General features: G+C 41.7%; 1 protein-coding gene and 1 non-coding gene across 3 annotated transcripts; one reads left to right on the top strand and one right to left on the bottom strand.

Annotated features, from left to right (window-relative positions):
* The first annotated feature begins 6766 nt into the window (after positions 1 to 6766).
* On the top strand, positions 6767 to 12029 carry LOC124652611 (NAC domain-containing protein 21/22-like). 2 transcript variants are annotated; one of them, XM_047191649.1, is made up of 3 exons: positions 6767 to 7054; positions 9816 to 10090; positions 11380 to 12029. In XM_047191649.1, exons 1-3 carry the CDS (start codon positions 6868 to 6870, stop codon positions 11842 to 11844), a joined length of 927 nt encoding a protein of 308 aa, XP_047047605.1. In that variant the 5' UTR covers positions 6767 to 6867; the 3' UTR covers positions 11845 to 12029. The 2 variants fall into 2 exon arrangements, with proteins under 2 accessions (XP_047047605.1, XP_047047604.1); XM_047191648.1 differs by having other exon boundaries at positions 11377 to 12029.
* TRNAV-UAC lies at positions 8972 to 9045 on the bottom strand. The gene has a single exon. It is a non-coding gene; the product is annotated as a tRNA-Val (tRNA).
* Positions 12030 to 15991: the final 3962 nt, after the last annotated feature.

The following is a 15991-nucleotide window of genomic DNA, read 5'->3' as shown; positions in this document are numbered from 1 at the left end:
CTAGAGCCATATATCTCTTCTTTTTGACGGTGCTTGCCATATATGCCAACTGCTCCTTTGCAAAGGTGTAACCTTTCCTTGCCTGATTTTATAGTCTGCTTGGGACATATAGTATTTTGTACAACCTGACATTATCTGTTCTCATTTTGAACAGATCTGGTATGCAGATATTGTAAATGTACAAGAGTTTGCCATCGAGCAGTGTGCCTTTATCCAATATAAATGCTAGGTCAACTTCTAGATCGATTCCATCCCCTTTCACTTTCATTACATGCTTGCTTGTTTCTTTGAAGTGAAATGATCATGAAACAAGTTGATGCTGTACTTCAATGTTGCATGCAATTTGGGCAAGACTGGCAAGTTGTAGAGTGGAATCGTTTTACATTAATCATTTTCTGTATTGCCGTAAAGTTGAATGATTGCTTTACTACCATACTGCTGCATGCAAATTATAATTAGGAAAAGGAAGTAAGGACAAAAGAGCCAATTGTTTTCAAATGTTACCCCCTGCATATCTTGATACAACAAGATTGTGTTTTCTCGTAGAGATGTAGGCCAAATCACTGATCATTTTGGCAGAGAGACAAATAAGCATTATGTTCTTTAACTTCCGTTACAACATTGACCATTTGTCGATGAAGTTAGGTGTTGTCTCATAAAATATCAAATCCTGCTGGATCTCTGATGTGATGCTACCAACATGGGGATGATGAATACTATTGCAAGAGGTTGACTTGCGTTTATTAAGCATGTGCTACCACATGATCCCATCAGTATGGTCTGTGGTTTCAGGTTTGCCATATCTTATCCTTGTGTGTTTTTGTGTCTGGCATGTGTGCATATTTTCCTTCCAGAGCACTGACTTTTCTGCTCTAGTTTGCAAAATGCTTTTTAACTCCATGGATTTTTTTTGTACCCTGTAAAGTAGAACTGTTTAAAATTCTTGTGCTGTAAGCTTAGCAGCCTCAAGATGTGCTTTGTAGTGACCAGTGACAACTCCTCGTGGGGAAAAGGAATTGTAGTTACACTTCTGTATGTCCTTGTTGACCAGTCCTTTTATCATTCTTATTTGGCACCAGTCATAGTTTGATAGCTCAGAGGGAAGTGATGAGAGCACAAGCATATTATATGCAAGTGAGGGATTTAAAATAACCCAGGATCACTGGTAGATAGATAAGATCTCTGCAGAACCTAACCGCGTGTCGTGGCAGCTCAATAGCAACAGGCCTTCATTTGAGAGATGAGAATTTACACTGGAACTCAACTGTCAGCTAGTGTTCATCTTTTTTGGCTGCATTACCATTGCAATAACTGGCTGATCTCACTTCCGTGCGTCAATTCAGGCTTCACTTGCCAGGTCAGTATGTCATCTTGAAGGTGAGAGAGCTCTGCAGTACTCCCCACTAGTTTTGCCTCCGTTTTCTTTTTCCTCTGTGCAGGATTGGTTCGTGAAAATGACGGCGCCCTGTACTTGCGGTGATGTGTCAGCGTCGAGGTGGCCACCCAGAGCCGTCGCGACTCTTCCGTCCGCAAACCCTTATCCAGATTTGTACACTCGGAGGTTCCCTGCAAGGCCAGTGGTCAATTCCCTCCGCTTTTCACTGATGCACCCATCATCTGAAAGGTAATGACACGAACCTCACTTGGACCTGGAAGCTCACTTCAGTTTTTGCTGGCTGTAGTGTTCTGCTCCGAGCCAGCCAGTGAGCCGCAGCTAGATCTTCAGTATCGCTGCAACACTGACCGTTCCGTTCTCCGGTTGTGTGCCTGGCACCAGCTGGTTGATCGATCGACCAGTTCATGGTAACTAACTGAAAAGGTGATTTGAACCGGGTGCGGTGTTAGGCCGGGCGTGCGTAGATGGGGTCATGTGGATGAGCTTGCTGCTGTTGCTGTCGTTGCCCATTTCCAGGTCCCTTTCACTTGGTGGTGGTAGAGCACAGCATAAATTCCCCCATTACTACTGCGAGGACAATTTATCATCTCAGGACTTGCAGGAGCTCTGTTGGTATTTTGCCTTCTTGCATGTGGAATATAGCGTCTCTGCATTCGCGTGCTGTAGTCTTTGTCACCGCCTTTTGAGAGGCTTGACTTTGTCTCCGAAGTGCATGACTTCACTATTTGGTCAGTGCCTTAGCTATAGTGCCTCTGATCATAGGACAAGATTTTGAAGAGGAAATCTGCTACTGTTGGAGAAAGAAAAAGCTTCACCTTGCCATCACTTGAGATGATCACACGTGGTTTGGATGACCGACATCTTGGACGGTGGATGATCCTGGTGCCGACGATAGGTCTTGCGGTGTATCTCCACCGTCCCCTCTGCTGGGCTCTGGACTGGCCTGATTGCTTTGGCGCTATCTGGGAGAAGGCAGGGGAGGGTGGGAACCAGCTGAGCTCATGAGGTTTGTGTGTGGTGTTGCGGCGTGCGCCGCCTGCATGAATATGCCCCTTCCCCTATTGGTCTTCGCGTAACTGAACGGCCAATGCCTTCTCCAAATCTCCTTTCATACAATGTGTCCGTGATGTATGTGCACCGTGCCTTGCTGTCACGAGCATGTCAGCTTCCTTTTCATGGTACACGCCAGTTGCACCGCGCCCGATTGCGCCGCAACGGTCGGCCAGCCGTGTTTCGTGTAGTGGCGTTCCTTTGCCAAACCCCATTGTTTTTGAGATTCTAGTTTTTTTTTTTTTTTGCAGAAAGAAGGGGTCTAGAAGACCCCGGAAGAACCTGGCCATTTTACATTACTCGCCCAGAAGAACCAGAAATTAGAAGATAAGGCTTGCCATCTTACAGAAAACACCCTAGGACATAAGATGAAAACGCAATCGGGTCCCTGGACGTCACCACCACGATTCGCTGGCGTCCTCCAAGCGTCGCCGCCAAGAAACAGGACGCAGATGCCCGAACACCCAAGTCCAGCGAAGATCCGTCGCTGCTGGACGCCTTGGAGCCACCGGGGACGCACCACTTGGTGGCAGCAGCGCGCCGAGCTCCAGCAGGAAGGAAGCTGCAGGGCCTCCAAACCGGAGGTTGATGATTCAAGGCCGCCATGCCGGCCATGGATAGCAGAGGCAAGTATACCTCTCGATGTGAAGCGCCAGAAGAAACAGAACCACCGCCACCGCCTCTCCGTCGATGAGCCATCCATGATTGCTCCTCCTTCTCCACCACCATGGTGGCCAGGGAGAGCAAGATCTAGGACAGATCTATCTAGATCGAGAGAGAACACCGAGATATTTATTGCGGGGGTTGTGGGAGCGCTGCCGCCCTCCGCCTTCGGCTCCGACCACCGGAGCGCCGCGCCGAGGAGCCAGATGGCCACAAGCCACCAGGAGCCTCTCCATCTCCACCGTGGCCCGACCCCTTGGGCATAAAGCCATTCTCCACATGGGTAAAGTAGCTAGATCTACACCTAAAACTAGTCCTATCTACTCCGCCCGTCCTTGACCATCTCTGGCCGGCTAATCCGGCGGAGGAGGCCTCGGAGCGGCCCGGCCGACTAAGGTTGACCCTCAAACCCGGTAGCTGGACGAGAGAGGGGGAGGGGGGAATCGATTCTAGTTGTGTTTGTTAACATTCTTCAAATGCATCGCCTCCGATAGTCTTGGCGGAGAGCTAAAATGCAACTGTCCTGAAGGGAGTATGCATGTTTGTTAACGTTCTGTAAATGTGTGTTTTTTCAGATCGTCCTCCTCTTCGTCTAGCTCCGTTTCATGGTGCACGCCAGCCCGCCTAAACGTTCCTGCTAGACCAGGCCAGATGACGTGGTCGCGTGTATCGACGCGCAATGTCGCCCTCCCTTTCTTCCTCCTTGCATTTTGGCGGATCTGATCATGCGACGATGCGCGTTTTCTGGATCTGATCATTCGCTCTGAAACTATTTTTGCGTGAATCTTTCAATACAAGTATGTTCTTGGATCTTGGATGGATGCAGTGAGCTTGACCTGCAGCAGCCCTTTGTTTTGGGAAGACTTGCACCGCGCTGGGGAGGGACAAAGGAAAACGGCTGCCGAAATGCGCAATATCTCGACCGTTCTCATCTCGATGTTGCCATGGTACTACCAGTACTTTTCGGCACCGCCGTGATCTTGACCAATTTAGGGCATGAGCAATGGTGGCATACACAACTAGCTGCTCCATGTAAAAAGTTGTCAGAAGCAACATGGTTAATTTTATCTCTCCAATGGAAGCTACAACTTTAGTCAGAAAAAAGAGAAGGAACCCCACAAATATGACACTATGTATCTCCTTCTCTCTCCAAAAGCATGCTTTTGGACTTAAGATCCCACTTCTCGAAGAGGAGGCTGCTCCTCATCCGAACCTACTTTGGACCACCCGAGCACAGTTAAAGGTGTGAAGCGATAGTTCTAGAGAGCGGTCGTTGGGCATGCCCTTAGCGTCCTTGTTCAGCTTGGCCCCTCTACCACTACCAGGTCCCCGGTCAAGCGTCATCAAGTGTTAATTTATGCCGTGAGCCCAGGATGTGGACCGAACTCCTGGCTGATTTCAGCTCCAGTTAAAAACAAATGGTTTCCTTTTGACAGTGCGTGCAGACGGTGATCTTGTTTGATAAAACTGTTTTTAGTAGGATTTTTTTGGTTGACTAATTTGATGTTCGTACTGCTCAAAAAAAACTACTGTAGAAGAATTATCCGTCACTTTCCACACTAAAAAGTAATAACGGCGTGCAAATTAGCGTGGAGGAAGCATAGACCGCCCAGCTGGATTGTGAAGGTCGGGAGCATCCGAAAATTTACCAAATAATCCACGAGAGCAAGGGTGTGGCGCATGCTTTAGCACAACTACTAGTAGTACCAACTAGTGGTGTTTTAATTGACTCAACGCCGGCTTGCGTGCCATGTTTTCACAAAATATTTTTGCCTAATCAGTAAAGCTCGCGATTCTTCTAAAATAAAGATAAGAATAGGACAAACATGATCTAGTAGTAAAGTTCCACTTGCTTATGACGCATTATGACTATTTCTGCTCGCAAGTAGGACAAAATTGATCATGTCATTCACCACCACTGACTATTGCATGAGTTTTATTTTTGTGCATCGCTAGGGTTTAAACTACAAACATATTGGTTGATTTTTATTTACTCCCTCGGGTCATTTAAAAGTTGTGCTTGTGCTTTTCGACAACGGCATCACCTTGAACATAAAACTTTTACCATTGATTTGGATTGCACTATATTTGTAGAACTGAAAATAAAAGTAAATAACGAAGGTACATTTCAAGGAGAATTTATACACGTGATGTTTCGATAGCAAATTTAAATATTTGTAAAGTTTTTACTAGCAAAATCTTGCCAAATCAACATATTTTACAAGACCAGAGGGAGTACTTCTCGTGCTAGAGAAACAAACTAGATAGGCCTATGCTTTAGTTAAAAACAAACAAATGGTTTATTTTTGACAGTCCATGCAGACGGTTATCTTGTTTGATAAAACTATTTTTCATAGGATTTTTTTGGTTGTCTAATTAATATTCGTAGAGCTTTAAAAAATAGAAGAATCATCTATCGATTTCCACACACACACTAACTGCATGAAAATTAGTGTGGATGAAGCAGAGATCGTCAAGCTGGATCATATATTGTGAAGGACATGAGCTTCCGAATATTTACCGAACTATTCGCGTTATCAAAGTGGACCAGGTGAGAAAGGTTGGCGCTTGCTTTAACACAACTAGGCAAGGGTGGTGCTTGTGGTGTTTTAATTGACTCAACGTTGGCTTGCATGTCGATGTTGGTCACGATATTTTTTTTCCTAATTAATAAAGCTCTTGATGCTTCAAAAGAAAGATAAGAACATGACAAAATTGATCTATTAGTCAAGTTCCACTTGCTTACTATGTATTTTAATTATTTTAGCTCGCAAGTGGGACAAAACTGATAGCGTGGTTCATTGGCACTGACTATTGCATGAGTTTTATTTTTGTGTATCAATGGGGTTCCAACTACAAACATATTAATTGATTTTCTTTACTCTCTGATCCTATAGAAGTTGTGATTTTGGACACCGGCACCGTCTTGAACATAGAACTTTAACTATTTATTTTTATTGCACTATACTTGTAGAACTAAAATAAAATCAAATTACGAAGGTACATTTTCAGAAGAATTTAAACACGTGATTTTGCGACATCAAATCTAAATATTCGTAAAGTTACTATTAGCCAAAGTTTTAAATGGTTGACTTTATTCTTGCAAAAAAAAAATACCTTTTACAAGACCAGAGGGAGTATTTCTCGTCCTAGAGGAACAAACTTGATAGGCCTATGCTACTTCATATCGCCACAAGGTTGACCATTTCTTTGGTTTTCCTCCCAAAGTAGTATTTAACATTTCCCTGAAAGGAGAAGGATAGCTACACCTTGACAAGTGGGGCCACTAGGTTATGCTTGGTGTTGGATAGCTGAGCAATCCAGCCTTTTTCAGTTCCACTAATACAAGATGATATATTCCCTTTTGTCCTTTTTTTCTTTTTTTTTAGGAGAGCAGTTTCTTATAACTTTGAAAAAAACGTAGAGAGATAAAAAGATCTCTTGTGAGTGGCATGTGCATGTGTGAAGCTTGTGACCGGCCGGTTGTCTCTTGCGCTGACGTGGAAGTGCTCCTCTTATTTGTGGAAAGAAAAGGGCGAAATGGAAATAAAGAAAAAGGAATAAAAAGAGAAGAGGAAAAGGCCTGAGGTAGACCCACCACCTAAACCACCTTATAAACCCCTCTTTCTTCCACAAGTCCCAAACTCATGACACACAAGCACAACTCTCTGTCTCTCTTGCTTGGCCTGTCCGTTTCTCTCTCCCTCTACTGTTCTTCTCTCTTCACATCAGCACATCAGAGGGAGAGAGAGGGGCAGATGTCGATGAGCTTCTTGAGCATGGTGGAGACGGAGCTGCCTCCGGGGTTCCGATTCCACCCAAGGGACGATGAGCTCATCTGCGACTACCTCGCGCCCAAGGTCACCGGCAAGGTCGGCTTCTCCGGCCGCCGCCCGCCCATGGTCGACGTAGACCTCAACAAGGTTGAGCCATGGGACCTCCCTGGTACGTGCGCATGGCCACATGCCTCTCTCCTCTCTCCTTCTCTCCCTCTCTCTCTCTCTGCATCTTTGCATCGATGTGAAAGTGACTACTATTAATTATACGTAATTAATCAGAATTCCATATAAGATCATGCATGGATATAAATTTGGAAGGAGAGGGAGAGAAAGCGAGAGAAATAATTAGGAGGGAGAATGTGTTTCACATGCAACGATGTTTTTTTTTTCGTTTTGCTTCTGTGCTAAGAAACATATTCGTAATGCGTTGTGCACATAGCATGCACACTAAGCTGCACCTATTTTTATTTTCTTCTCAACCCCTTAACTTGGAAAATGTATAGCAGATTTTCCACGCCAAATCCTTTCTCCCGCACAGAAATCTACAGGTTTATTGTAGACTTTCAAAAGTGAAAGTCGTCTTTGAATTTTCAAAGGACTAATTCTTAACTCTTGAGATGGAGTTAATAGATAAAGATTCACAAAGGAAGTAAGGAACTACGACCGTAGTAGTGGGCAGTCCATAATCTGGGGCGGTTACATTTTTTCTTATTATTTGGATTTTTTCCAGCAAGGAGAAAATATTTGCTATTTCAAATCTTTTAGCAAAGTGGAACACGTAGGCTTTAAAACTTTCATTCTTGGAAGTCCCCACTTGATATATTCTTCCATGAGAGCCTACCTGAAAGCGACCCTGGTTTCAAGTTGCCACGTAAAGATCAAGATCCTTTTAAAAAGTATGCAAGTGTATATATGATCTAAGATGCAAATATCTCAACCTTATGTATATGTTTTTTGTAATAATATCCCATATAGTTTGGCGTATTTTGCAAAACTTATATATTATTTTCATGCACCCTTTGTGAATGTATGATCTCTAACTTGTTCCACTTTTATTAGATGTGAAGAGAAACCTCTGGCCCTATTAGGGTTAGTATGTGGAAACTATTAGTTTCACACCGATATTTGTAGCTATAGTTTGGGAGAAAAATTGCAGAGAGAGAGAGAGAGAGAGGATCTTGTAATAAATTTGTTGTGCTCCATATAAGCCTCAGTATTCCCCATATATACATACCAATATTTATGTTCATTCAGGAAAGAATCTCTCCGTTCAGGTTTATAGATCCCTAGATCGTCCATTTCACCAATGTAATACGAGCTATATTTTAAAAAAATCATTAGAAACTTCATATGTTGCATATTCTAGTGATATAACATTTGTATTGTAAAATTTATATTATATAGATCAAATTAATTAACGACCTTAAGATATGTGAACATAATGCATTGTAAAAAATCTCATAAAAAAACTTAAGCTACTTTGTCAGGTTGGAGCCTTTAACTGCCAAATTATTTGTTTATTGACAACGTCTATACTACTTTCTTAATAAAGAAAAAAATGAGATACACCTTAATGTCGTCAGTCCAGGAAACGGGAAAAGCAAACAGTAAATTGTAAATAAAACAAAGGAAAAAAAAATTGGTACCGTCCGCCTCAGTATTCCCCATATATACATACCAATATTTATGTTCATTCAGGAAAGAATTTCTCCGTTCAGGTTTATAGATCCCTAGATCGTCCATTTCACCAATGTAATACGAGCTATATTTTAAAAAAATCATTAGAAACTTCATATGTTGCATATTCTAGTGATATAACATTTGTATTGTAAAATTTATATTATATAGATCAAATTAATTAACGACCTTAAGATATGTGAACATAATGCATTGTAAAAAATCTCATAAAAAAACTTAAGCTACTTTGTCAGGTTGGAGCCTTTAACTGCCAAATTATTTGTTTATTGACAACGTCTATACTACTTTCTTAATAAAGAAAAAAATGAGATACACCTTAATGTCGTCAGTCCAGGAAACGGGAAAAGCAAACAGTAAATTGTAAATAAAACAAAGGAAAAAAAATTGGTATCGTCCGGGTTTGAACCGGAGATCTTCTGTGTGTAAGACAGATGTGCTAGACCACTACACCACGACACCTTTTATAGTTAATAAAGCGGCATATTTATTTTGTTTCGAAATTAATATTTGACCGATTATGACGTCAGCCTGAGCCTGTTTTTCCTTGCCAAATCCCGACACGTGGCGCGCACGGACGCGACGGCTACCGCGATCAGGAGGAACAAACCAGTAAAATCACACCTTGTGCACGAGATCTCTGCACACAATTAGAGTGGGCCGTACCTAGATGTGTTTTTATTTACTACTATCTCGAATGAGGACGTGTCTCCATCTATACACTACTGTCTAGCACTTGCTCCATAGCTTTCATCTATCTAGTGATAACAAGCCGACTTCTATTAAAGGGTCTGATTGTGACCAAAAGAAAATGAAAGGTGGGGAGGGTCAATTGGATCGGGCATCCTACCCTCAAAATGCGTGGTTTTATCGAAACGTGTCGATGTCACATCGAGGGAATAGAGGGGGCACAAGAAAACTTCTGCACCTAGAATTTGTTCTAGCATCTTGTCTTGATTTTCCGTAATATTTGTTTGATATATTAGCGGTCAAAGAGAAGGCGGGGAAGGATCAATAAGCTTTCCCTTGAAATGTGCAGTTTTATCAAAATGTCAATCTTGTTGTCGGAAGACTAAATGGTGTGAAAAGAATCTCTACATCTGGATAAAGGATTTTGGCTAGGGTTTTGTCCTAGTTTTTTGTGGGGTTTATTTGATAGCTTAGTGGTTAAGACTTTGGACCTAGTAATATGTTATTAACGTATGGTCGTGTATATTGGCTTTGGTGATCAGTGGTTGCCTCAGTGGGTGGCAAGGAGTGGTATTTCTTCAGCCTGAAGGACCGGAAATACGCGACGGGGCAGCGCACAAACCGAGCAACCATATCAGGGTATTGGAAGGCGACTGGTAAGGACAGGGTGGTGGCACGTAGGGGTGCGTTGGTGGGAATGAGGAAGACGCTGGTGTTCTACCAGGGGAGGGCCCCTAAGGGACGAAAGACGGAGTGGGTGATGCACGAGTACAGGTTGGAGGGTGCACATGAACAAGCCTCCAAGTTCAACTCCAAGGTATTGTACACCTATATCATAGCTACTAATTGACCCTGGATAATTCTTCAAATAATAATCCATTAATATATCTTGCTCTGAAATTTCAATGCATTGTATTGTTGAACTACAATTTTTATTTTTTCCGTTTCCATAAAAGTATACATTTGCATAGATATATGGCATAGCTAGGTACAAAATTGTGAGCACAACCAACCGTATATGAGATTCGTTGTAGTGTGTACACGTTGTATTTAATAGTTCTTTTCAAGTTTGACATACTGTACGCATTAGATGGACTTCTTGACTTGTCACTTTCTATTCATTTATTTATCTTTAGAGAATATTTTCCATATATTTATCGGTTGCTACTGGCCATTTTCTTGGGGTTTCGGTCATTTTCAGGTCATTTTCATTCACTGATTTAATATACCGCGCCATATAATAATAAAAATGTCCCATTTAAAATAATGGAAAGGGTTGGTTGATCTTAATATATAGATGAATTGTTATGTATTTTTCCGTGTTTCTTGATATAGTGAATATATGTTTTTACACATATTTTTTTGTGGGGATACTTCGTATTTACTTGTGGTGACTTTGCAAACAAGTGAGATACTAATGTAGATCTGCTAGATTCCTAAGAAGCTGCAAATAGGTGCACATTTCACCATTGATCATCTTAATTTGACCAAAACAAGCAACCAAAAAGTTAAAAAAAAATTAACGGAAAATGCTTGGTTGAGATTGGGATATAGGTTAATTGCTATGGATAATGACTACATGAACCAACTACTGTACCATTTTGGACCCATGTGTGGGTAGATTCATGCCCTCACAACCCCATCCTATTAAGAGGCAATTCTCAATGTTTCTTATATTGTGTAAATATATTTCATATGTAGTTTTGCCGAGATGTTCTTTAATTACTCGTGGCGGAGTTTGCAAAGATATGTCTGTGAGATGCTGAAGTGGGTTGGTTAGATTCCTAGCATGCTGCAAATAGGTGCATATTTCATCATTGGTCATCTTAATTTGACCAAACTAAGCAACCAAAAAGGAAAAAAAAAGTAAAACTTATCCAACCCCCCAAAAAATGCCTGGATGTATCCATGAATGCAAACATGCATGGACCAATCAGGGTTGTAGAAGAAGGTCCACATCAGTACATCACTTTGACAAGTGATGCAATGGAGAGCAAGTACACTGATAGTGATGACCAACAAGATTTGCATTGTAAAATTTGCACCTACCATCGAACTACTAACCAATAAATGCTCTTGTTGATCCCACATGTGTATTTTCAGCAGGAGGATTGGGTCCTGTGCAGGGTCATCTGCAAGAAGAAATCAGGAGTTGGTGCCACCCCCAAGCCAAGGAGCCTCACCACCATTGGCCATGGCATATGCACAGACACCTCCTCACCGCCATTGCCACCTCTCATGGACACCACCCTAGCACAGCTCCATGCCACCATGAACTCCACCTCTGCCGCCACTGCACTTGAGCAAGTGCCCTGCTTCTCCAGCTTCAACAATAACAGTGCCAGCAACAACAGCAGCTACCTCCCCATGGTGGCAGGCAGCAATGGCATGAGCTACCTGGACCATGGCCTGCCTGACTATGGGAGCTACCTGGACCCGTCCATGAACTGTGACAAGAAGGTGCTCAAGGCAGTGCTGAGCCAGCTGAGCTCCATGGGGGGTGAGGTGGTGCCGAGCCTGCCTCCTGAAATGGCCGCTGCAGTGAGCTCCAATTGGATGAACCATTTCTAGGGATATTTGTACATTTATTATAATCAGACAACATAAGAGCTAGCTATAGTAGTTAATCTGCAGCGTGTGTATGATGATTTTATATGAAGTTTGTACTTATGTACGTTTGGTACAATGTTTTTTCTAAGTGTGACTATCAATAGAGCACACAGCAATTTTTTTCCCCCATCAATTTAGGAGGACTATTGAAAACTCCAAAGTGATTACATTTTGTTCTTGGAAAGTACTCAGTGTGTATATTCATAAGTAGAAGGTTTGTGTAATCAGATTTTTTTTTTCCGGTGTTTTACTAGTTCTAAATTGTGTAATACTTTTTATACCCAAATAAATTTCTGAAAAGTTCAACTTTCACTTTTTTGGAAAGTAGAAACTTGGTGAAGAAGTGGAAGTTGTACTTTTCACCAAACTGAAGTTACATTTTGCAGAATTCACGTAAGAATATTTCAGTCGAATTACATGTAAATGGAACTTATTATTTTCATGAAACTGCAAGGTTGATTGAGGAAGGTATCCTCAATAGCCTTACCAACATGCTGCTCCTGATTCCAAGAACAAACTAGTGATTCCACAAATCAGTCCAGATGAATAGTACCAGCATTGGAGCTTGTGCAACAATCATAAGATTCATAACCAGTCCAGATACAGAACCGGTGCATCACTTAAATTCATTTTAGAAAAGTATGCATAAAACTCACTATTTTTTTCAAACCTAGATTTTGCTTGGTAGAGCACACAACCTACATTCTCTCTTTTCTTTGCCCACTCGTTGGTTTTGTGAAAAAACAAATCTGAATTTTTTACATGGGTGCTCACCATGATAAGCCACGTAAGGAGTCAAATTTGAGTGAGAAATGCACACCGCGACCGACCGGTTGGCAGGCTTTAGTTGCAGAAAATTTTCGGCAAGTTTTGGTTAAACTTAAAAGAAAATCGATATTTTGATTGGATGTCTGTAAATCATATGTTTTTAGATTTGTTTCACAATTTATATAACATAACATTTTTCAGGTTTTACTAATATATTGTAGTAACAATGAATGGTAAAAGTTACATTTTGGACACTGTGGGTGTCCAAAACATTATACTACTAGTTTTAGACAGTAGGTAGACTGTTACAATGACAAAGATGCAAATTTATGTGCAGATCGCATTCTGTATCCTTTTTTTTTCAATGACAACATATAATTTGGTGAACAGTATGTTGAAAATTGAAATGCCCTGTTTTTCTTTTAGTGCCTGGTTCTTGATATGCTGGACAGCTGCATGAGTGAGAGTGACCACCTTTTTCTACTTGATGGTACCTTTCATGGTACCTCATGTCATCAACACTAGTACCGTATGCGTATGGCAGCAAGTCTTGTACATCAATACTCTTCATGTGGAAGAGTAAAGTGCAGAAAACAAGGGTAATCTGTACCTGGATCAATGTGGTAGCTGCTATCTGGTCCTATCTGCTCTTATGCTCACACAGGATTTCTTGTCCCAGTTTTGTGATTTATTACTCGGACCACTTGACTTTCAGAAAATTTGCTGATCTTGAAGTAAAGTTTAAAATAGTAGATATAAAAATCAGTACCAATATAGAGCATAGATTAATCTTACCCTAACAATCAAATTTGCCAGCCTAATATTTACTTTGATTTTTTTGTGAAAGAAAACCATCTCAGTCCAACATTTTCTTACACAAATGGTCACCCCAGCATATGATGAACATATCTAGGCCTGTGATTTGAATAGATTGTTTAGGCTGATGTGCTGAACCAAGGGCCATCACTTAGCTCCTCGTTGCATGTTGACTGAATTTGTTTCTTGAGCATCCTCATAGACTGACATGCATGCTGACAAATCTACATCAACTGACCAACTCTGAATTTTTTTTTTTTATACAATTCTGTTTATGGATCATGATCTCGAAAAAGCTCAGAACCTGAAATTAATTTTGGTAGCTTTTGAGCAACTATCGGGATTAAAAATTAATTTCCATAAAAGTGAATTGTTCTGTTTCGGTGATGCCCAAAATGATACAGCTCTTTATAAAGAGTTGTTCGGTTGCGGGCAAGGCCTTTTTCCCATTCGCTATCTGGGTATTCCGATTCATTATCGGAGACTCACGATCGCTGAATGGAAAATAGTAGAGGAAAGACTACAGAAGCGCCTTAGTAGTTGGAAAGGCAAATTACTATCTGCAGGAGGAAGATTGGTACTCATTAATTCGGTGCTGACAAACATGGTACTTGTATATGTTATCTTTCTTCCTTTTGCCAAAAGGAGTTACTGCACAAACTTCGATTATTATCGATCCAGATTCTTTTGGCAAGGAGATAGTGAGAAAAAGAAGTATCGACTGGTTAAATGGAGTGTAGTTTGTAGTCCTAAAGATCAAGGCGGGCTTGGTGTTCATGACTTAGAAGTCAAAAACACAGCTCTGCTAGGTAAATGGCTTTTCAAGCTCCTTACCGAGGACGGGATCTGGCAAACTATACTCCGAAGAAAGTATATCGGCTCCAAGACGTTATCCCAAGTGGTTTGGAAACCTGGTGATTCACACTTCTGGGCTGGTCTAATGGCGTCGAAAAATGACTTTTTTCGTCATGGTACTTTCTCAATTAAGAATGGGGCACGAGATACGGTTACGGGAGGATGCTTGGTTGGACAATGCACCCTTAAGTGAACAGTATCCTGCTGCTGTATAGTATCGTTCGTCGCAAGGGAGATACCATTGCCACGGTGATGGCCACCTCTCCACCGAATGTGACGTTTCGACGCGTTTTGATCGGGCAAAGGCTAGAGGCATGGAATGCTTTAATTCATAGGTTGGGGGATGTTATTCTATCACCGGAACCGAGATGAATTTAGGTGGAATTTACATGTAGATGGCTCTTTCTCGGTGAAATCATTATACAATGCCATAATCCATTCTGATTTACCGAGTTGATAATAATAAGAAAATTTGGAAGATGAAGATACCGCTAAAAATCAAAATTTTTGGATGGTACCTTCGTCGAGGAGTCATCCTCACCAAAGATAATCTTGTTAAGCGGAATTGGCAAGGAAGCTCTAGATGTGTTTTTTGTCATCATGATGAAACTATTAAACACCTATTCTTCCAATGCCAGTTTGCGAGATCTATTTGGTCTGTCATCCAAGTAAGCGTCTACCTTGTATCCTCCCACTAGTGTGGCCAATGTCTTTGGTAATTGGCTTCATGGTATAGATTCAAGGTTCAAGTTGCTTCTTAGGGTGAGGGCGCTAGCGATAATCCGGGCGCTTTGGCTGAGTAGAAATGACAAGATTTTTAACGACATTAACTCCTCTTTGTTGCAGGTTATCTACGAGATGTACGGGGATTCTTCGTTCGTGGTTGCCTCTTCAGCGTATGGAGAACCGAGACCTATTTACGGAGGTCCGTACACGATTGGAGGCTACGGCGAGGGATACTTTTTCCTACATGGGTGGCAGCATAGTCTACGGATTGAAGCCCCACCCCCATCATAGGCGTTTTACATTTTATCGATCCGATATGTATTTCGCCTAATTTCTAGTTTTACATCTTTTTATTCTAGACTTGACTATCATAAACGGCTGTGTGCATCCTGGTTATGCAGAGGCTGAATGTAATTGCTTCCCAAAAGTAATAAAGCATCCTTTATCAAAAAAAAAAAAAACTCTGAATTTTTTCCTCATTGAGCGCATAAGCATGGCTGGTGCTGGATGAATCATCCCAAGCAATCCCAAACAACTTCACTGTTCAGGTAATAAAAACAAAAGCTACATGCAGTACAACAGGTACAAACAGTCTTGAAAGACCAGGCCTCACCAGACATACATCCAAATTGATGCAACGTATCGTCCATTGAGGAAATGCATCCAAATGCTGGGACAGTTGTAAGTACTAATTTGCAACCACAAAGTGGTAGGGTATAATGGCGCAACCACTTAATCTATGTAAGAGCTGATCCAATTAAGATACCCCATAACCAACTGGGTTTTATGTGCCTGCGCATTTCAGGCCAGGCAAGGTGATACAGCTTCATGCCATCTTCAGCAAATATCACGGCAGCTCCCACATGCACCAGATTGGCTGACTGCCATTTCACATGACATGGCATTAGCACTGTACTTTTGGGCTGTCTGAGATGAGGACTGC

This window comes from Lolium rigidum, chromosome 5 (assembly GCF_022539505.1).
Source record: "Lolium rigidum isolate FL_2022 chromosome 5, APGP_CSIRO_Lrig_0.1, whole genome shotgun sequence".
NCBI lineage: Eukaryota > Viridiplantae > Streptophyta > Magnoliopsida > Poales > Poaceae > Lolium > Lolium rigidum.
The sequence above is the reverse complement of the archived record's forward strand: the minus strand, read 5'-3'. Positions and strand labels throughout refer to the sequence as shown.